The sequence below is a fragment of the Cricetulus griseus genome, chromosome 7, assembly GCF_003668045.3.
Source record: "Cricetulus griseus strain 17A/GY chromosome 7, alternate assembly CriGri-PICRH-1.0, whole genome shotgun sequence".
Lineage (NCBI taxonomy): Eukaryota > Metazoa > Chordata > Mammalia > Rodentia > Cricetidae > Cricetulus > Cricetulus griseus.
The window spans coordinates 115,023,065-115,043,531 of NC_048600.1; the positions used below are offsets into that span (position 1 = coordinate 115,023,065).

Here is a 20,467-nt window from a genome sequence, read left to right on the forward strand (position 1 = left end):
GAGCATAGTGGTCCTGCTAGGGGCCACATCCTTAGACAAACAAAAGAAACAATTCTCCCTCTTCCAGAAGCCATTGATTGTGAGCTCAGCAGCTCTGGGGTGGGGGTGGGGGGTGGGCGTTGTGACCCTGCTTCCCCTTTGTGCTGGAGTGTTGACCCCTTTTCTGAAGGTACACTATTAGGTTGTAGGGTTTCTTTTTGTTTTTAGGTTCTTTGGAGTCTTTTCATTTCTCTGCCTCCTGTATCCCCAGCCAGACCTGGAGAGCAAAACCAGAGTCCTTGAGCAGGCTAGGCAAGTCCTCTGCCCCCCAGCACAGTTTCTCTAACTTTGAAGTCATTAGGCTAAAGTATGGATTGCTTTTTGTTTTGATGAGTATTGTGCTGAGTATTGTGCTAACTGTCCTGTCACTCATCCTGTCACAGAGCCATGGTTTGGGGAGATAAGCTTCTACCATGCAGCTCAGTCTGACTTCAGACTCTTCTATTTTCCATGTGTTGAGACTATAGGTGTGCAAATTATACCTGGCTTTAAAGTATGTTTATTCATATTTTCCAAAAGCAAAGGCTTTTTATTCAGGGTAAAGCGAAAAGTAAAAGACTGATCAAACAGGCAACTGTTTTGTCCCTGTTAGAGCCAGTAACAATTGTCACACCTACAGTAAGCACCTTTATGTTTCAGTGTGTTTTGGAGACGGGACTCCTATTATGTGGGCTGATCTTCAACTTGCTATGTAGCCAAGGATGACCTTTAATACCTGTTTGTCCAGCTTTCACATCCCAGATGCTGGGGTTACAGGTGTTTATCACCAGACCCAATGAAAGTAGCTTTCTTTTGTATAATACTTTTTGAAAGATTTGTTTTATTTGTATGAGTGCTTTGCCTGTTACCTATCATTTCTTTTTTCTTTCTTCCTTTCTTTCTTTCTTTTTTTTTTTGAGACAGGGTTTCTCTATGTGTTCCTGGCTGTCCTTGAACTCACCCTGTAAAGCAGACTAGCCTCAAAAAGATTCATCTGCTTCTACCTCCTGAGTGCTAGAATTATAGGCATGTGTCACCATGGCCAGGTTCCTTCCCCATTTCCTAAGGGGGAAGTCTCTCCCTGAGACATGGGGCTTACATATTATACTAAACTAAGCAGCCCCCACACCTAGCTTTTTGTTTGTTTTTTGAGACAGAGTTTCTGGCTTTGGAGGCTGTCCTGGAACTAGCTCTTATAGACAAGGCTGGCTTCGAACTCATAGCCTGCCTCTGCCTCCCGTGTGCTGGGACTAAAGGCGTGTGCCACCACCTCCAGGCCTAAACTCAGGTTTTCATGGCAAGCCTTTTACCAATTTAGTTATGTCCCCTCCCCGTTCCCCCTTTTAGTATTTTGAGACGGTCTCACATAACCAGCCCAGGTTGGCCTAGAACTTGCTATGTTGAGGGCAGTGACTTTGAACTTGTGATCCTCCTGTTTCTACTTCCTGAATGGTAGGATTACAGGTATAAGTACATGCCTGGGTTATCAAACCCATGACTATGTACAGGATAGGGAACCATTGTGCCAACTGAACTATATTCCCAGGCCATTATTTTAGAGAAAATCTATTTTTCAGATCTAAATCAATCTTGAACTCTCTGGTTCTGTCCCCTAAAACTCTGAAATAAAAAGGATTCTACCTCTTAGTTTTTGACTGGCCCAAGAAAAGTTCTGTCTACCTGTCAGTCTGGGAAGCAATTTCCTCTCATTTATAGCCATAGTACAAGAAAGGGAACAAACTGAAATTGCTCACTTGTAAGTCAGGTCTTCTGAGTAGCTGTTAAAATGTTTGGCAAAAGACTTGCATGAAAGGCTGGGGTGTGTGTGGCGGGTGGAGGGTCATTTGTCATCACAACACTGTTACTATAGGCAACTCAGCGTCCTCTCTGCTGGAAGAGCAACAGTGGGTGTTTCAGTCTAGAAAGTTGAGTTTTATGTTAATGTCTATCATTCCAAGAACATAAATAGCAAGATATTATTAGTGCCTTTGAAACATTGAGACAGAAATTTGCATAATCCAAGGTAAAGTAGAATAATTTGGGAATACTTAAAACATTTGTGTATTTTTTAAAACTGGACATAGTTTGCCTTCTCAGAATAGAATATAGACATTTCCTAATGACAAATGCATTTAAGGTCTTCCCAGAGTGGATTCTGGAAATTCCATGTTTCTAATAGTAGGAGAAATATGTTGTTTCTAGTTAAATCTTTCTTAGGAAAAAATCACCTGAAATCAAAGGTTCTCACTGCTGCTTCCTCCTGTGGTGCAGTCAAAATGAGGCATGGCTTTGCATGGTAAAGCCAGAGGCACTGTCACTGCCTTCTGCCAGACAGGGCTGCTGCATGATGTCATAGAAGAAAAAATGAAAAAACACAAGGAAACTATTTCAAAATATATTTAATGCAATCTTTAGGTCAAAGAAAAATTGTTTTTTACAGTTTCTGCAGTGGACCACCTGCCAGAGTAGGAGCAGCATAGTTTGAAGGTCCCAGTTCATCTTACTGGCAGCTTCCCTTGATTTATTGATCTGTATATGCTGCCTATGCGTCATCGGGAGCATTTCATTCTTGACATTTCCATCACCTCCACTGTTGCCATGCAGCTGCCAGAACACAGAGAAGGGCGCACATCCCCCCCCCCTTTGCAGGGGTTCTTAACCACCACCAAAGAATTGGGTAACCTCCTGAGGCTCTTGAACCTGCTGGTATGTGAATATATGTCGCAAAAATACAAACAACTATATGAGGTTTGTGGAGCCCCAAGACCCCTGTGGTTTTTAAGGCTCCAGGTTAAGGAACCTGTGTGCTAATAATTTGAGCAATACCATTGCCCTAGGGAAACACTGTCACAGGTCAGGTAAAGAGGACTGGATTAGCTATACTGACAAGGCAGAACAATGGTTGAATTTATAATTTCTGACTCTGTTAGGAATTGGTTCCCAGTCTTCCTGCATTTTTAGGAGCAGAAGTACCTAACCTGTGCAGCTGTCCAACAGCCCAGGAGGTTGAGAATAGCTGCTGCACTAGGAGCACACAGCGTTTCTAGTCATCACTTAAGGACTGCAGCCCTCTCTCTCCTGAACTAGCTTTACTTGCAGAAAGGAGCATTTCAAATTTCAGTTTGATTCTAATAGAAAGGCCAGCTTTTCTTTTCTTAATAGAGAAAAGCACTTAAGTATTGGACAACAAAGCTGCTAAGTCCTTGGATCACTTAGCCATTTCAAGTCCAATATTCTAACATGTTAACATAAAGAGTTGCACTACAAGTGTATCTCTTGCTTGTACTAAGAAAGCAAGTTCACCAGAGGTCAGTCTCACCTAGGCATCCAGGATCCTAACATTGGCACTTGGGGAGTAGGGGGTTAGAAGGGAAGGCAGGAGTACTGAAGACTTGTAAGAGATGAAATTTGTCAGTTATCTAACAAATTGCCAAATTAGGTTTATACTTTTTGGTTAGCACACTTCTGAATGGCCATCAAGGGGCAGATACTAAGCTTCTGCCTGTAGCCACTTTCTACTCCCCCAAGTACCCAGCAATTGGTTAATTAAGAAAGAAAAGGCATTCAGAAGCAAGCACACTTAAGTACTGAAGTAAAACTGTATGTATTTTATCTGAACTGTATTTTGAAGCATTCTAAAACCATGAGGGGGGGGATAAATTGAATTTTTTCGTCTTTTTACAAATTGATAAATTTAAGTTTTTTAACCCCTCCTCAAAAGTACAATCACACAAATCACGTTTTGAATCTCTAGAAATCACACTGAAACTGTTACATTTACAAACATTAAATTTATTATAACTAGAATGAATGTAATGGGTCTCAGATTTGGCCACCTCATAGCTCCGCTTAAGGAGGGGATTTTTATTTTAAACAGAAAAATGCATTATAATTTGGTCAAATTACTTGCACATTAAGAAACGACATCTAAGGAGGAAAACAAGAAAAGCAACCCTTCAGTTTCACATAATTAAAGAACAGGAGAAAGCACACAAGCAACATCATAGCTAAATTTACCAAACCAAAGCCAGGGGGATTTTCTCTTCTGATTATGTGTCATAAAAAGGTCCGCTGTCTTATATACACATGTATATAATGTTACATTCCAGCACTGTAAAAAGTCCCCTTTTGCCCCCTCCCCCCAAAAGTTTTCTGTCTAGTCGCCGAACTTGGAAAGCGGCGCTCGCTCCTGCTGCCGGTGCAGTTCGTTCTCGGTCAGCAGCTGGAGGTTCTCGGCGCGCAGTCGGTCCAGCTCCAGCTCCAGCTCCCGCACTCGCGCGTCGACGCCACCCAGCCGCTTGCTTTCCAGCCGCAGCCGGTTATTTTCGTCCTCCTTGCGCGAGAGGCACTTCTCCAGCTCCAGGTACTCTTTGATGAGCTCCTGCTTGCTCATGTTCTGCAAGCTCTCAGCGTGGTACCGTTCGTACGTCTCCGAGAAGTCCCGCTGCAGAAACTCGCTGCCGTCCCCTCCCATGCCATCGCTGCCCCCATCCTCCTCACCAGCTTCTTCCACAAAGTCCTCATCGCTGGTGTCGTCGGATTTGGCGGCTGCCCGCTTGGGGTAGAGGCCGGTTTTGAGGTCAGGCTCCTCCTGATCGTGGTCATCCATGAGGAACTGTGTGGTGTTATAGGGTGCGACCGGCTGGCCCTTGGCGAACATCTCAGCTCGAACCCGCGAAGCTCGCAGGCTCTGCTTCTCGTCGAACTTTTTCTTCTCCTCCCAAGTCAGCTTGTAGTAGGGCTTCCAATGCCGCTTCTTCTTGGATGGGCGTCTCCGATGTTTCTTCTTGCCCAGCTGTCTCTGCTGCTGTCCCCATGGTTCCTCGCCTCCAGGGGCAGGAGCCCCCAACTTGGTGGCCTCCGGGTCATGACCCGGCAGGACAAGGGACTCTGACATCGGTTGCCCCTCCACCGACGGGGAGGCACCGCCAGTGGATAGGTTCTCCCCGTTCTGGCCCTTGTCGCCCGTTTCCAGGCAGCTCGATTCTGGACAGTCATTGGTCTGCAAGGGGAGCGGCTGGAGCTTCAGGCCTCCTTCTCCCTCCTGCCCGGGACGGCAGCCCGACTGCGGGGACGCTCTCGATTGCCACCTACTGTCCTCCTTGGGCACCCGTTCCTCTGCGCCCGGGGGGCGGTCAGAGTTCTGCTCCTCATGGACAACAGCAGCACCTGTATAGTTGCTAGTTTGAGGCTGGTGTTGATGCTCTGACAAGAGTGGCTCAGCCATGGCTTAGTAGAGTCCTCTTCTGAAAGTTTGAGAAATTTTGCCTTAAGGAGAAAAAGGTTTTTTTCTTTTCAGAAAATGTCCAACAAAGTCCTCTTCGGCCGGGAATTTCTGTAGTGACGCTTTTCGTCCGTCTTGTCAGCAAACTTCAATCGCAACTTGGAGTTAAGTCAATAAAGGGTTAAGTGCTCACACGCGTGGCCAACTAGCAGGTCCAAGGGGTGCAGCGGCAGGCACCGTACGTAATGTTCAGAGGGGTGGGCTTCACGCCTCCCCGCCGAGCGCTCCCACGAAGGAGGAGTTGGTGGGCAAGGAGATGAGGTTTAAGTCCAATGGGTTAAACCCAGCCCCGAAGGGGTTAAAACTACCCGATGACGCTGCCTCCGAGGGGCCGAATCCACAAAGGGTTAAATCCCCTGCCGCAGAGCCCACAAGGGGTTAAAGTCCCAGAGCCGCCTCCTCCCACTTCCACGGGTGTCGCTCCAACCCAAGCTCCCAGTTCCCCAGGCCGGGCCGGAGCCTTAGCCGAGGACAGGCAAACTCATCTCCCCTCTGGCTCGATGCTCCGCTCGGTTCTCCTCCGCCTCCTCCTCTTTTCCTCCCTCCCTCCTCCCCCTTCAGACAGCTCTTCTTCCGCCTCCTCCTCCTGCTTCCCCTCCCAACCTGATTTTCCACCTGCCAACTTCCAACTGCTGTCTCCCAGCCCTCAGCGCCTCTTATATATAGAAGCTTGCTAGCCCCGCCCATGCGCATGCGTAACGGAGTCCCGGTGTGGGGCCGCCGGGAGTCGTAGTCCCCTTCTTTCGGTCCCGCCGTCCTCGCGCGCCGTGCAACGTAGCCAATCGTAGAGCGCGTAGGGGGCGTCTCCCAGGCAGCCTCCTTCCACCGCTTTGCAGTCGCTGAAGAAACGTGAGCAGCCATTGGGCAAGAGTTATTCGTCTCTCCGAGGAGGGAAGACCAATCGCAGAGGAGATGGGGCGGATTCTGGACCGTACCATTGTGCTTCAGGAATACAAGAAGATTCCATGACCTTTGGGAGCCTAGACAGAATATTTTTATTAAAAGGTGCGTTTAAAAGACCACTGTCGTATTCTGTTCTCAGCGGAAAGGTTCTGATGGTCATAGACGGTTTTCAACTAGTGCAAAAATGGTTTGTCCCTAAAAAGTAGTCCCTGAAGTGTAAAAAAGGATTAAAACGTATAAAAGGAGATGTTAGTCATAATTACTGACATTGGATTCTTAAAATTACAATAATGTCTCTACGGCATGGGGCGAGTTCCTGGGAGAGAGATAAGCGGAAGGATATTGTGGACAAATATTTATTTGGAAAAAAATCCGATAAGCGCATGAAGAAGTAAACAAATGAAGAATTAAGAAGTGCCGCCTTAAAGGGACAGTGTCCCGGACTGTCGTACATCAGTGTCAGACTAGGCCTCGGGAGACGAGAGGGCGGGTTCGAGTCCTGAGTGACGTCGGCCCCCAGGCCACCCTGGGGACCCTTGGGTGAGAGCAGCCACCCTGGCCAAGAGCCATCGCCGCACCAGAGGTGAAAGCAAAGCGGTCACCCGCGGCCTAGCGTTTCCCCCGAGCACCACCGAAAGCGCGTGGTGGGGTGAGGGACTCGCCCCGAACCCCGGACTCGGCCGAAGAAAATGGCCTCCCGGGGCCTCGGCCTGGTCGCTGAGTCCGCCAATCTTTCCCTAGCAGCGACTGGGGGTTCCGGGCCAGTCTTGATGCTCGTCTGTATTGGGGAGGGATCCAGAAATCACTGCGTTTACGATGTCGTCCACAAAGATGGGACTGGGGGAAAGAGGCTTCGAGAGGAGGGCTGGACGCTTTCCCTGGAGCTGGGTGTGCTTGGCCCAGGGCCAGGGAGGATTGGGGGTGAAATGGGATCCTATTTCCCCCTTAAAAGTAGTTCAGATTCTGATCTCCCACTCAAGAACCCGGAGAACTCTCTTAATCCCCTTGGTGAAATTGCCGCTTTTTCCTTTGCTTGAGTACCTAGAGACCCATGCTTCCTATTCCTTCTTACATTCCAGCCATAATTCAGTGGGATCCTATGCACGGAACTATTGGGCCACCACAGCCATGTGAGACACACCAGGATTTAGCCTCCATTTTAGATATAAGACTTGGAGAAATGAAATGACTTATCCAAGGTCACCTGACAATTAAGTGGCAGGTCAAACTAGAGCTCCTGTCTTCCTGATGCCCAATACTTTTTTTTTTTTTTTTGTCAAAAATACAAAATTCAAGGCCTGGAGAGCTGGCTCAGCAATTAAGAGTATTGGTACCCACGTGGTAGCTCACGATTGTCTCCAGATCCAGGGGATTGGATGCCCTCCATAGGCACCAGGCATGTATGTGATTCAGACATACATGCAGGGAAAAAACCTCAGATATGTAAAATAACAAAAATAAAACATAAAATCCTTTCCTCCCACTCCCTCAAGAACTCTGGATTGTTTCTTTTCATCTTCATTTAACCTTCAAATCGTTGGAAACGATGCCTTTGACGATCATTTGTTAGGGCAAAAAAGATATTTTTTGAGCTTCAAGTTGCTCAGACTACACTAAGAAACCCAACCACTGCTGGGCATTGGTGGCGCAGGCCTTTAACCCCAGAACTTGGGAGGCAGAGGCAGGTGGATCTCTGTGAGTTGGAGGCCAGCCTGGTCTACAAGAGCTAGTTCCAGGACAGCCTCTAAAGCCACAGAGAAACCCTGTCTTGAAAAAAAAAAAAAAAAAAAAAAAGCAAAAACAAAAAAAGAAAGTCTATGCAGCAACTGTGTGAGCCAAACCGCTTGGGACTTGGGAATTTGTGGACAGGTGTTGTGGAGCAATTGACTTGGAAGTAGCATGAAGAACATTTTTCTTTGTGTTTGTTTTGTGTCTGAGGCAAGGCATCAGTATATAGTGACGTCTTTGCCTCAGCCTCCACAGTAGTTCTAACTACAGAAGCATGTTACCTCTGGGGTTAAAGGCCTTTTATGAAGAGGAAAAGGCTTAGGAACGCCAGAGGGGTGGGGGTGGGGGTAGCAGTTTAGTGCAAGACTGACTGTCTCCAGGGGGAAGCAAGCAGGAATGCCCTCGGGGAACATGCAGATGTTTTGAAAATGACCATTCTAGCTTGTTTTCCACGTATTTCCAGAAACTCAGGTCTGTCTGAAAAGCCTGCCTTTCTCTGTCCTCATCCATTAGGAGGCACCAAGGGATGAAGATTAAAGAGAGGGGGCTCTGGATGTGGGAGAAGATTGCTCAGCAGTTAAGAGCACTGTGTTTTTCAGAGGACCTGGGCTCGGTTTCCCAACATCCGTGTGGCAGTTCACACACTGTAAATCCAGTTCCAAGGGATCTGGTACTCTGTTCTGACCTCCACCAGCACCAGGCATGTAGGGCACAGGGACACATGCAAAGAAAACACTCATTTGAATAAAGTGTATCTTAATTTTTTTGTTTTGTTTTTCAAGACAGGGTTTCTCTGTAGCTTTGGAGCCTGTCCTGGAACTCACTATATAGACCAGGCTGGCCTGGAACTCACAGAGATCCGCTTGCCTCTACCTCCCGAGTGCTGGGCTTAAAGGTGTGTGCCAACACCGCCTGGCAAAAATTTTTAAGAGGAGCTGGGTAGTGGCCTTTAATCCCAGCACTTGGGAGGTAGAGGCAGGTGGGTCTCTTGGGTTTGAGGCCAGTCTGGTCTACAGAGTGAGTTCAAGGATATCCAGGTTTATACAAGTGAAACCCTGTCTCAAAAAGCAAAACAGCCAAAGTTTTTTTAAGAGGAAATGAGGTCTTTGCAGATAACTTGATTGGGAGAACAAAACTTCCAAACTTCAGGTTTTAGAGGATTTGGGTACTCACAGTCAGTGATGTAGAAGTTAAAGTTGAACCTAGACTAAGTTTATTAGACAGGGCTAAGTAGTGTAGGGGTTGGGGGGGGGGTCTCCTCGATAATGGGAGAGACATGATCACCAGGCTGTAGAATTCCAGAACATCTAGTCTTTGCCAAGCATTTCCCACTCTCCAATCATTGTTAAACCTCTCGTTTGCCTTAGGATGAAGAGACCGTTCCCAGTTCACAAACAGGTCGATCCAGACTCAAAACAGTTAATCTTTTAGTCCCAATTTGCAGAGCCAGCATGTGAGTTGTGAGCTGACTTCTACTTTCCCTGCTCCCGAATCCTAGCCCTAATTTGATCGGCTCCCACTGCCCAGCTGATGTCTGCCTTTAGCACAGGTTATTTTCAACCCTCTTGCTTGTGACCCTGGACTGTGTCCTGCAGTACCTGTGAGTGGTGTCTGTCCTTAGGGTACCCTCCTGCTGCTGAAGCCCCAAAGAGTGACTCTTTTCCATGAGGCCTAAGGATAGCCCAGCCTGGGGAAGTGGTCAGACCCACAGTGTTAAGGAACTCTCCAGTAGCCTTGCCTTTCTCCAAGATCAAGGAAGAACCTGGAGCCCAGGTGGTAGCAGCTGCCAGTAGCTAGCCGTCCGTCATCGGCTCTGAGCACTAGGAGGTGCTGGAGTAGTCCTTCTAAAGCTGAATACAGGCTAGTGGCTGCAGCCAGATTGACACAGAATATCCGACCAGAGGCCAAGGCCAAGGCCACTTAAGACAGCTGGCAAAAGTTCCAAAGCCAAGCAGCTCAAGAGGTCTGTGTGGGCACTAGGTCCACCACAACTGGGGGGGGTCCAGGCAATAGAAGACCTGCCCCAATTGGGTCCGGGCCTTCTAGAAAGTTCTCTGGGAAGAACAGAGGTCATGAGAGAGAGTAACAACTAAGAAGAAAGGACTCGGGGAGAGGCAGCATCATTTGGAGCCCAGAGCGGGTTACCCCAATCCTTAGTTGATTTTGCAGAATTGGGCCAGCAGTCCTCCCTTTGGGGCGGGGCCAACAACGCCCAGCTCGCGGTAAGAGCTCCAAGCCTCTAAGCGTGTGCCCCCACCCCTTCCCACCCTGTGCTCCCTGACCCCCAGCGTGAGGCCCGTTTTCTCCGGGTTCCTTATAAGGAAGCCCTAGCTTCTGCAGGGTACTTAGGGACGGAGTGGGACCGGACTTGTGTTTTGCGCGACCCCCACCCCCACCCGTTTCCCGCTCTTTTCGTGGGCACCCAGACGGCAGACTGAGGTTTTCTTTTGTTTAATGAAGCGTTCAATTGCACGTGAATCTCCAGTGAAGTCCTGAGCGCGGTGTGTACTTGTGCTTGTGTACGGGGCGTCCCAGCCCCCAGCCTGCACACTCCTCCCATTCTTCCCTGCTCCTCCAACCAATCAGTCTTCAGGCCAGGTCCAAGTCCCAACTTGCCCAAGAGCTGAGCCTCGGCAGAGAGCCGACCCGGCGGGAGCAAAGTCAGGTGACCCAGAGGGTGGGGTCGGAGGGTGCTCACCGCCAACCCCAAAGCTAGGATGTGCACCGTAACAGCAGTCAGCCCGACAGCCTAGGGACCCAGGGCGTCGGTGCGAACTGCAGAGAAGGGTGGGGTCTTGTGGGGCCCCCACTAAAGGAGGGCGTGCCAGAGCGAAGGAGCATTGGAGGGGGATTTCTAATGCTGTTTCCCTAAACCTAGGGAGGCTCAGGACACAGCAGGACGTGCGGGGACTCCTCACAGCTTTCTCCATTGCTAGAGACACCCCTTCCTTGCGTCACCTCTTCTGGGTCCGAAACTGTCGCAAGAGCCACTGGGCAACGAAGGGCCACAGGATAAAGAAGAGCAGCGCGGGAGCCGAGAGCCCTAGGGGCCAAGGCCGAGTCCTGGGTGGCCTCTGCAGCCAAGAAGGAAGGAGTCAGAAGCCTGCCTGGGTTCAGTACAGTCCTCCTAGTAGCTTGCTTCCAGACTCATCCATTCGGCCTGGCCTCCCTGAGACTGGGAAGATCCTACCCTGCATCTGCTCCACTAGCCTGAAGTTACACCCCCGCCCCCTCTCTCTCTCTCTCTCTCTCTCTCTCTCTCTCTCTCTCTCTCTCTCTCTCTCTCTACACACACACACACACACACACACACACACACACACACACACACACACACGTCCAATCCCAGGTGATAGGAGAGACTGGCTTCCAAACTGGGTCCTGCAGGCCGCAAAAGAAGGAAGGACCCGGCTGAAGGCCTGTACTGTAAAACATACACCACACATTTCAAACAAGGACTCAGACGTTAGTTTCTAGTATCTATTCTAGAAGGAGCTAGGACTCCTAGGAGTAGCAGCCGATTCTAGGATCGGGTCAGGGAAGGTGAGGCAGCGTGAGACGTCTTGTAATAAAAAGCTCGAGAGCCCCTAAAGATGAACTTGGGGTCTAGGGACAGGATCTGACTTAAAAGGGTCTCCAAAGTTGTGACAATCTAGTTTAAGGAAGAAAAAAAAAAATGCCGGGCCGTGGTGTCCCAGCACTCGGGAGGCAGAGGCAGGCAAATCTCTGTATGTTCGAGACCAGCCTGGTCTACAAGAGCTAGTTCCAGGACAGCCTCCAATGCTACACAGAGAAACCCTGTCTCGGAAAAAGGGGGGAGGGGGAGGGGAACTGATAAAATAGTTCAGTGGGTAAAGCCTGACTGCCTGAGTTCAATTCCCAGAGCTTCCATAAATGTAGGAGACCGCCAACTCTACAAAGTTGTCCACTGACTTATACACACATACTCAGGGAGCAGTACACGGTGGAGCCTGTGACTCCACTGGAGCATCCAACAACCTCTTTAAGGGCAGCACTGCACAGACTGGTGCACAGACATATGTTCAGGCAAAACACTCATGTATATAAAATAAACATTTTAAAAAAGAGAGACAGAGAGAGCTCTGTGGAAGGGCACTGCCTAGCATGTGAGATGCTGGGTTCAATCCCCAGAACTGCAGAAAAAAAACAAAAGAATGATTACAGATGACTAAAATGCTGAGTCTTTAAAATTTAGGAGTCTGTGACAATAAGAAATCTAGAAGTTACACCACTGAGGAGCTTGCCAGTCAGTTCCTTACTGTAAACATTAATTAGGGTCTGGAGAGATGGCTCAGTGGTTACGAACACTTGCTGCTCTGCAGAGGGGCAAAGTTCAATTCCCAGCACCCACATGACGACTCACAGCCATCCATAACTCCAGTTCCAGGGGACCTGACACTCTTTTGATTGGGCACAAGGCAGACATATGATACACATACAACACACATGCAAACAAGCAAAATAGACACAAAATTAATGTTAACAAATAAAGAAATAAACACGGGTTAGGGAAGCAGCTCCATGGGGCAGCACGTCCTAGCATGTGCAAGACCCCCGAGTTCCACCACAGCACTGTGAAAAACAAGAGATGAAGATGGGCATGGTGGCCCCTGCTTATAATCCCAGCACTCAGGAGACCATAGGTGGATTCCAAGGCTAGCCTGGCTTACACATCAGGATCCTGTCACAAAAAAAAAAAAAAAAAAAAAAAAAAAAAAAAAAAAAAAAAGAAAGGAAGACCAGCTTCAAAGAAGAAAAAAAAGAAACTGTGCTTTTTCTGTGGACAACTTTGTTTCAAGAAAACCCTACAGAAAACAAAATGCTAACCTACTGGAGGAATAAGAGAATTGAAAAGTAACATTTTTTTTGCAAGCACTAAATAAATTGCTATGGAGGCAAAGATGATCAGTTGTCAAACACAGTGTGGCAAATAGTTGATGAATTGGATATTCCATGGCTTCAAGAGGAAAACTTGATACCATGGAGTTGGGGCAGAATGTCACCCTTGCATCTAGGCCAGCAATGCATCTATGCTAGACTCAATATCGGTAGAGAGTCAGACACCACTTGTCCCCGAGCGTCCTCTGAAGTGAGGAGCACCACTCTGATATGGTTTGTTGTTTGTAAAATAATTATTTATTGTGCATGCATGTGTGTGTGTGCGTGTGTGCCCATCAAGGTCTGATTCCCTGGAGCTGAAGTTCCAGGCATTTCAGAGCTGTCTGACATGGGTGCAAGGAAGTAAACCTGGGGCCTCTGGGTGAATAGGAAGTTCTTTTAACAGCTGATCCATCTTCCCAGCCCCCAGATTTCTGTTTTTAATTTACTGAGACAGGGTCTTACTTTATTGCTCAGGCTGACCTGGAACTCACAGCAACCCTCCCACCTCAGCCTTCCTAGTGCAAGGATTACAAGTGTAAACTACACTGGGTGGCAGAGGGAAGGAGACAGAGGCAGGCACATCACAGTGAGTTCAAGACCAGCCTGGTCTACATAGTGAGTTCAGGCCAGCCAGAGGTACCCAATGAGACCCTATCTCAAACACAACAAAAGAACAAAAAACACACAGTCCCCCATCTCCCTGCCCCCCAAGGACTAGCTAGCTAGATGACTCTGTAGTTACGAGCACTGGCTGCTCTTGCATTGTACCTAGCACTCTCATGGCAGCTCACAACTGTCTTTGATTCCAGTTTCAGGGGATCTAACACCCTCTTCTGACTTATGAGGATGCCAGGCACTCATGTGGTACACATACATACATGCAGGCAAAACGCTCATACACATAAAAGAAAAAAAAAAAAACACTAAACCAAAAACAAGTGTAAGCTACCTCACCTAGTCGGATGGAATCCTGACCAGAATGTTTAGCTGGATACTACACCATTTTTGTATGGTGTATCTTATCTTACACCATTGTACCTTACACCATTCCACAGAAAATACAATGTACAAGGAACTTAGACATGATTAGACCCCTAAAGTGGGGCATTCTACATGCCTCTATGCCAGGACTAGTTTAGGCTGAGGGATGAAGCTTAGATACTGAGCTGAATGCCCTGGGTTTGACACCTGCCCCTCCGCACAGCCAACAACAGTAATAATGATGATGAACCGGGAATAGTGTGACCCTGAAGTGGACCACAGCAGCTGGAAGAGGCAGTTTCAAGACAACTAGGAAAATCTGAACTTGGATTGGCTATCTGGTGATATTATAGAATTGTAATAAGATATATTCAGAGTAGAGCTTTATGATGCTTACAATATAATTCTTGCTTTCTGGCTGATGTGGAACTCATTATGTAGCTTAGGCGAGCCTCAGATGTCATAGATCTTCCTGACTCTGCCTCAGGGTGGTAGGATTGGAGGTATGCTGTAACAATCTACTTAAAATGCTTAGGATCAAGCCAGGCAGTGGTGGCGCACGCCTTTAATCCCAGCACTCGGGAGGCAGAGGCAGGAGGATCTCTGTGAGTTCAAGGCCAGCCTGGTCTCCAGAGCGAGTTCCAGGATAGGCTCCAAAGCTACACAGAGAAACCCTGTCACCAAAAAAAACAAAAAAACAAAAACAAAAACAAAAGTCCCTAGTGGGGGGGTGGCTTGAGGGGAATCCTTCAAATTTCAAGTAGGTAAAAGGTAAAACAGGAAAAAAAAAATGCCGTAGGGGAGGGGAGGCAGTGTTGAAATCCTTGTCACCAGGACTCAGATCCACCACCCTCAGTAGGTTAAGGGTCACACCCTAGATCTCCAAATACAGCAACCAGTCCCAGTCCTGTTTTAAACACTCTTTCACTAGGGTAGGTACCAAGAGACTTGGGACCACTGTGTGCTTCATCACTCGATACTAAACATCATTGTAATAACAACACAGCCCATTGCTAGGTACTGGGTACTGGCAAAAGCAGTTCAGTGAAGGACCCCATGTTGTGTGCCCTCAGGTAAACTAAATTCTCAGGCCTTTATTCCTCTTCTGCAAAAGATAAATAAAGCCATGTGTGGTGGTGAATGCCTGTCATCTCAACACTCTCGGGAGGCTGAGGCTAGAGGACTGTAAATTCTAAGCCTTTGGGATCCAGAGAAAGATAATACCACACACAAATAGGCAAAAGCCAAGCCGGTAGGCAACATGGTGATTGAGGATTCAGAGAGAGAGAGGGGGAGAGAGAGAGGGGGGGAGAGAAAGAGAGGGGGAGGAGAAAGGGAGGGAGAGGGAAAGAATATCAGTAAGTTAGCAGGACGGCAAAGAACTGGTCGGAACTGAAGAACACTTGGACTGAGCAGTGGTGAAGACTGTTTAAAAAAAAAAAAAAAGCCAGGCATGCTAGGGCACACCTTAATTCCAGCACTTGGGAAGCAGAGGCAGATGGATCTCTGGGAGTTCAAGCCCACCCTGGTCTACAGGGCTAGTTCCAGGACAGCCAAGGCGACACAGAGAAATCCCTCCCAAGAAGCAAAAACAAAAAAACCCCCCAAAACCAAAAACAAACCAAAAAACCACTTGGTCAGCCAGGCAGAGGGGCTTTGTAACCCCAGCACTCCCAAGGCTGAGTAGGCAGATTACCAGAGGTGCAGCCCAGGCTACAAAGTGAGTCCCTGACCAGCCTAGGTTTAGGCTGAGTTCCTGCCTCAAATAAGACAAATTAAATCAAATCAAAACAACAAAAGGATATATAGATTAGGGGTGTAACTGTGCTGTGAACTGTTCTGCATGAGATGGGGTGCGAGGAAATGAAAGGCGTAAAGTTGAACTGTTGGAGGCAAACCCTAAATCTAGGAACAGGGGTGCTGGCTGAGGGCCAACAGTGATCCCATCTCCAGTACAAAAAGCAGACACTTTGTGGCCCTTTGAATACTTGGGAATGACTCCCTGCTTGGTTTTTCTTGGTCCCCCTTTCCTAGTAGACTCTTCCCCCACTCCCCCTAGGGTGGAAAATACTCCCACTGGATGGCTTCCCTGACTAGAAAAGGGGCTGTACCATTCTCTGCACAGAGTATCGGACAGGTGGAGTCATGGAACCAAAACCCAAATCAGCTGGATGAAGAATCCAGAGTGAAGTTCTGAGCACTCTTGCCCAATCTTTTAGTGAAGGAGGGAGACACTCACTTGCTCACATGGCTGGGCCTTGCTTTCCAGGCTCTCGAGTCTCCTTTGGACATTCTTCATGCTTTCCTGCATGGCCCGGACTGTCGCCACCAACCATCTGTCCAATTCCTGGGGCCCAGTTAGGCTGCCTTCCAACCCCTCTGTGGAGCATAGAGACACAGGAAGGGAACTCAGGAGACAGTCTGCACAAGTTGGGGCAGGCCCAGAAAAGTCCAGAGAAGAGTAATGATGCTTGATCCCTGTCCCGAGTGTGGCCTTTACAAGGTCCATTTGCAGGACTGAGTGGTGGGCTGCTGGCACAGGCCTGACCTAGCACTGCCACTGGTCAGCTATGTGACTCTGGGCAAATCATTCACTTCTCCAAGCCTTAGTTTAGCGCCTGAAAATTAGGGGAAGATGTCCTCTCCAGACTGGTCTGCTCAGGGGAATAAACAAGAATTTATGAAGGTATTGCCGTGGTGATTTAGCACACAGGAAGTTCTAGACAGAGAGAGGACAACTTCCCAATGCCATGCACTTGTGTCTGTAAGTTGCCTTTGCTGAGGGTGCAGAGGTCACCAACCTCAGGAAGACCAAGGACAGGGATTTTGCTCTCCTAGGCAGGCATCTGGCTGTTGGGTAGCCCTCCCAGGCTGCCCCCCAGTGGCCCCACTGGACTTCCACCTTTGTCCTAAGAGGCTTGGGTGTCAGGCCATCGGCAGGGTAGAGAGCTCACCTTTCTCACTAGGGGACTCAGGGCTGCTTCTGGTGTCCAGCTCTCTGCCAGGGGCTCCCCTCTGCTCTGCCCAAACCTGCTGAGATGAGTCCCAGGTCCCAGGGTAGAGGTGGGACAGTTCTGACACAGCAGGAATGGGGGACAAGAGGGGAGGTCTCACCAACTCTGGCTCTAGCTGTTCCAGGGAGTCACAGAAAACCTCCAGGTCCAAGTCCCTGGGTGGCTGGGACTCTGCAGAGGGAAAAGGAGAGTCTCTTGTTAAAGGCAGCTGCACTGGGGCTGGGGGTCCTGCTCTGAAAGGAGGGGAGAGTGGGTGGCCGAGCACTGAGCCCTTCCTTAGGGGACCTAGAGTCCTTGCCATAGCAGGCATGATGGGCCCAAGACATGAGACCCCGAAAACAGTCTCCGAGTCTCCCCTTGACCTCGGAGAGCACAGAAAGCCTCAGTGTCCCTGGACATGTGATATAAAGGGGACAGCGTGGCATCGAGCTTCTCCTCTCCTGAAGGTGTTCCTTCCCAGTCTAGGTGTGGCTCTGTATCTCTCCTGCCGAACCACTAACCTGGACTTGGAGGAACTGGCTCCTTGGGGAGGCAAGAAGGCTCTGGAGTCCTCTGATCGTCATCTCTGTGCAGCACTGGCTCCTTCCAACCTGTCAAGACACAGCCTCAAAGAGGAGCAGGGAAGAGGCTGGCATCTTCCAGTGACATCAAGTCCCTTGTCCCCATTAGTCATGCATACTAGCATATAACTAGCCCAACAGGAGTGCTGACTGAGGACCTTACAGATGCCACACCTATGGCCCTTTGCTCCTACTGCCCACAGCAGCCACCCACCAGGGCTCCCATCCTGGAGATCTGACCTGTGACCCTTCTCAGGAAGGTGTCTGGGGGCCTCGGCATGTCAGGGATCACCTGGTACAGGGGCTCGAAACAACCAAACATATCCTCTGTCACCTCGCCCAGGGGCACTGTGTCAATTACCTGTGCAGGAAGGGTTCTAATGGGACAGGCTGGCCCCTCCCATCGCTACCTCCAATTCCCTTTGGTGCCCAGCCTCTCCCCTTACTACTTCTCTTCATGTACCTCCACCTTGTATCAGTCAGGATCAGACAGGATTGGGAGAAAGGGCAACAGAAAGGTGATTTCCATAAAGGCTATCAGTGGATAGGAATCACAGAACACACCCCCGGAAGAGTGAGGGTAAGCCACCCGTATGGACCGAGCAAGACAGTCCTCACTACCTTCTGTGCCACCAGCTTCATCTCAGAGATGTAGGCAGACATGGCTTCCCCTCTGCTCATCTTGCCCAGGCTGTTCCAGGCATCCCTAGGAGGCAGAGGGCTGTGAGAAATTGGGTGACAGCTGAGGCATTTTTTACCCTGCGGAAGGGGAGCTCACCACTTGTAACGTCCAATGGGGTCCCAGAACCCAGGTCGGGGAACCAGGCAGGGCCCCATGGTAGCTTGCTTGTAGTAGCTGTAGAATCTCAGCATCTCTTCATATGAGGGGCGGTAAGAGCCTGAGCAGGGAGTTGGGAAGTAGAGGGCACCTCATCAGCCCCAGTTCCAAAAGGATGAAGGCTGCACCTTGGAAGGGCAGAGGTGGCCATGGCTCCCCCCCCCCGCGCCCCCCGCAGCTAGAACAGGAAGCAGAGAGGAACCCCACCACAGGCTAGGGAGGAACTTGTCTGTCTGTAAACATTGCAGGGTTCAGGCCTAGTTCCATTTATGGGTTGGAACCCCAAAACGCCCCAACTCCCAAACGCCAATCCTTACAGCCTCACCATTCTTAGGCAGGTTCTGAATGACGCTGACGGCTGCCTGGAACTGTTTCTGGCAGTCGGGCTCTTCCTTCTCGGTGCCCATGCTGCTCCAAGTTCTGGGCTCCTACTTTGGAGCTACTCTGCAGGAGCGGGTGTCAGTGTTACCGGGCCTCACGGTCCACGGTGGCCACTGGTCCAGTTCCCAGAGAGGCAAACCAAGTCCCAAGACCCGAGCGCTACTCCAGGAGGCCAGAAGTTGCGCTGAGGAGGGTCTTTCCCCTACCTCAAGGAAGCGTCAGTGGAGCCAGAGTGGCGAGGACCACCAGCGTGGTCATGGGTGGGAGGAGAGGCAGGTAGGTGGCAGGGTCTCAGAGCCACAGACGTCCCCAGATGCACCTCTCTAGGTTGCCCATTTCCAGTTCCTGAACGGGCGAATCAGCGAGCGAGGAGGAGTCGGGTGGGATGAACAGCCGGCCACCCGGCTGCCCGCGCCCCGGGCCCTCACTCACCCTTGGGCGCCCACTGCCGGGACTCCGGGGTCCTCTACTCACCCCACTAACCAGTCGTTTCCGATTGACCCCTGGGCCCAGAGGGGCGGGACGCAAAGAAGAAAATTGAGCCAATGAGAGGCACCGTTTCACATTCGGCTGCTATACCCTGACCACTCAGAAAGGTTCTTTCAAGACTATGCAAATGCTTCGCCCTGCCTTTCCCATTTAGGCGGCTGGGCTAATTATGGGTCGCTCGCCGCGCAGCCCGACGGCCAGAGGCGGGCTGCAGCGCCTCCCGGTGGACACGCCGCCGAATGGTCGCAGAGTCCTCGCGCCCCCTGGCGGAAACTGGCGGGAGTCGGTCGGCTGAGGCTGGCCCCGCTTATCCGAGACACCGCGACTCAGCTCTTGGAACAGGTCTACGCTGGCAACGGAGAGGAGTCCTGGAGCACGGCGTTCCTCAGAACTGGAGCTGAGTTTTGGGAAAAGTAAGAGTAAACCAGAGAAATAGCGACAAAGAACATTCCTGGAAGGAATCAAAGCTCAAAAGCAGAAGCGAAGGTTGGACACTTAGTAAGAAAATCTAAGATCGCAGAGATGGTGGGGGGGCCTCAAGCTCACTAACGTACAGAATTGCCGGGACTGGGACATACGGGAACATTGTAGAGGGGGAGGGGCAGTAGACGGCGATTCTAGCACCCGAAAAACGCCTGGCTGCCAGCCGCTGCCAAGTGCCAGCTCCCTGCTTGCGCTTTAGAGCCACCTGGACATCCCAACCTTCGCATTCACAAGTGTACATCTAACACCGCGCCGGCGCCCGTAAAAGGCGCCTTCCCTTGGGATGACGTCACCAGCACCTTCTCAGAGCGCGGTTCGGATCCCTTGACCCAGGATGTCACCAAAGCCTCTTAAGCGCTGAACCCCTGGGCCAGTTTCTGGGTCCCTAAACTTAGTCGCACCTCCGTCTTCAGATCAGTAAGCTTCGAGAAGTCCACGTCTAAGGAAGGGGTGGCTACTGGCTCGGAGCCCGGAGATTAACCCATGACGTCACTGCCCCAGCCTCCCGCTCCCATCCCTGCGCAGCCCCTTCTGGGGTTCCATGGGCTTCCCCGGCTCCCAAGGGCCCTTTAGCCCAGGACGAGCCTCTATAGAGCCCTGCCCCCTGTCTGGCTCCCGAAAGGAACGGCAAAGGTGGATGGAGTAAGGCTCCTGAGTCTTCACAGAGTCAGAGACCCCAGAAAAAGAGTCTGTGCCCGAGGTCAGTCTTCTCCCCCCAGGGTATTCAGCCCCCTCTAACAGGGACTCTGGTCACCGGAGGGGAGGAGATCCGGGGGACCTCCGGGGAAATGGAAAGATGGGCTCACCAGCAGGGCGAGCGCTCCGGGCCTGGGGTCCCGCAGGCACCTCGCCCCGCCCACTCTCCGCTCGCCCCGCCCACCTCCAC

At 50.2% G+C, this 20,467-nt stretch overlaps 2 protein-coding genes across 7 annotated transcripts; both read right to left on the minus strand.

Moving 5' to 3' along the window:
* Window positions 1-3,789: 3,789 nt before the first annotated feature.
* Window positions 3,790-5,840, minus strand: Hexim1 (HEXIM P-TEFb complex subunit 1). The gene has a single exon (XM_027428029.2). The coding sequence runs from the start codon at window positions 5,243-5,245 to the stop codon at window positions 4,175-4,177; it is 1,071 nt and encodes a 356-aa protein (XP_027283830.1). The 5' UTR covers window positions 5,246-5,840; the 3' UTR covers window positions 3,790-4,174.
* A 391-nt stretch (window positions 5,841-6,231) lies between these two features.
* Acbd4 (acyl-CoA binding domain containing 4) lies at window positions 6,232-20,453 on the minus strand. 6 transcript variants are annotated; one of them, XM_035447879.1, is made up of 11 exons: window positions 20,388-20,453; window positions 19,084-19,495; window positions 18,816-18,954; window positions 18,554-18,672; window positions 18,169-18,289; window positions 18,012-18,096; window positions 17,631-17,751; window positions 17,331-17,435; window positions 16,771-17,001; window positions 16,056-16,195; window positions 6,232-6,282 (listed from the first exon to the last, which is right to left on the minus strand). In XM_035447879.1, the coding sequence occupies exons 4-11, from the start codon at window positions 18,633-18,635 to the stop codon at window positions 6,247-6,249; spliced, it is 921 nt and encodes a 306-aa protein (XP_035303770.1). In that variant the 5' UTR covers window positions 18,636-18,672; window positions 18,816-18,954; window positions 19,084-19,495; window positions 20,388-20,453; the 3' UTR covers window positions 6,232-6,246. The 6 variants fall into 6 exon arrangements, with proteins under 6 accessions (XP_035303770.1, XP_027283824.1, XP_035303767.1 ...); XM_027428023.2 differs by lacking the exon at window positions 6,232-6,282 and adding an exon at window positions 10,369-11,007 and having other exon boundaries at window positions 17,331-17,420; XM_035447876.1 differs by lacking the exon at window positions 6,232-6,282 and adding an exon at window positions 10,369-11,007.
* Window positions 20,454-20,467: the final 14 nt, after the last annotated feature.

Coding starts and splice junctions, on each gene's coding strand:
- Hexim1 (XM_027428029.2), bottom strand. CDS start 5,245: ATGGCTGAGCCACTCTTGTCAGAGCATCAACACCAGCCTCAAACTAGC.
- Acbd4 (XM_035447876.1), bottom strand. CDS start 18,635: ATGGGCACCGAGAAGGAAGAGCCCGACTGCCAGAAACAGTTCCAGGCA. Junction 18,290..18,553: donor TCAGAACCTGCCTAAGAATG/GTGAGGCTGTAA, acceptor CTCCCTGCTCAG/GCTCTTACCGCCCCTCATAT. Junction 17,752..18,011: donor TGAAGCTGGTGGCACAGAAG/GTAGTGAGGACT, acceptor CTTCCTGCACAG/GTAATTGACACAGTGCCCCT.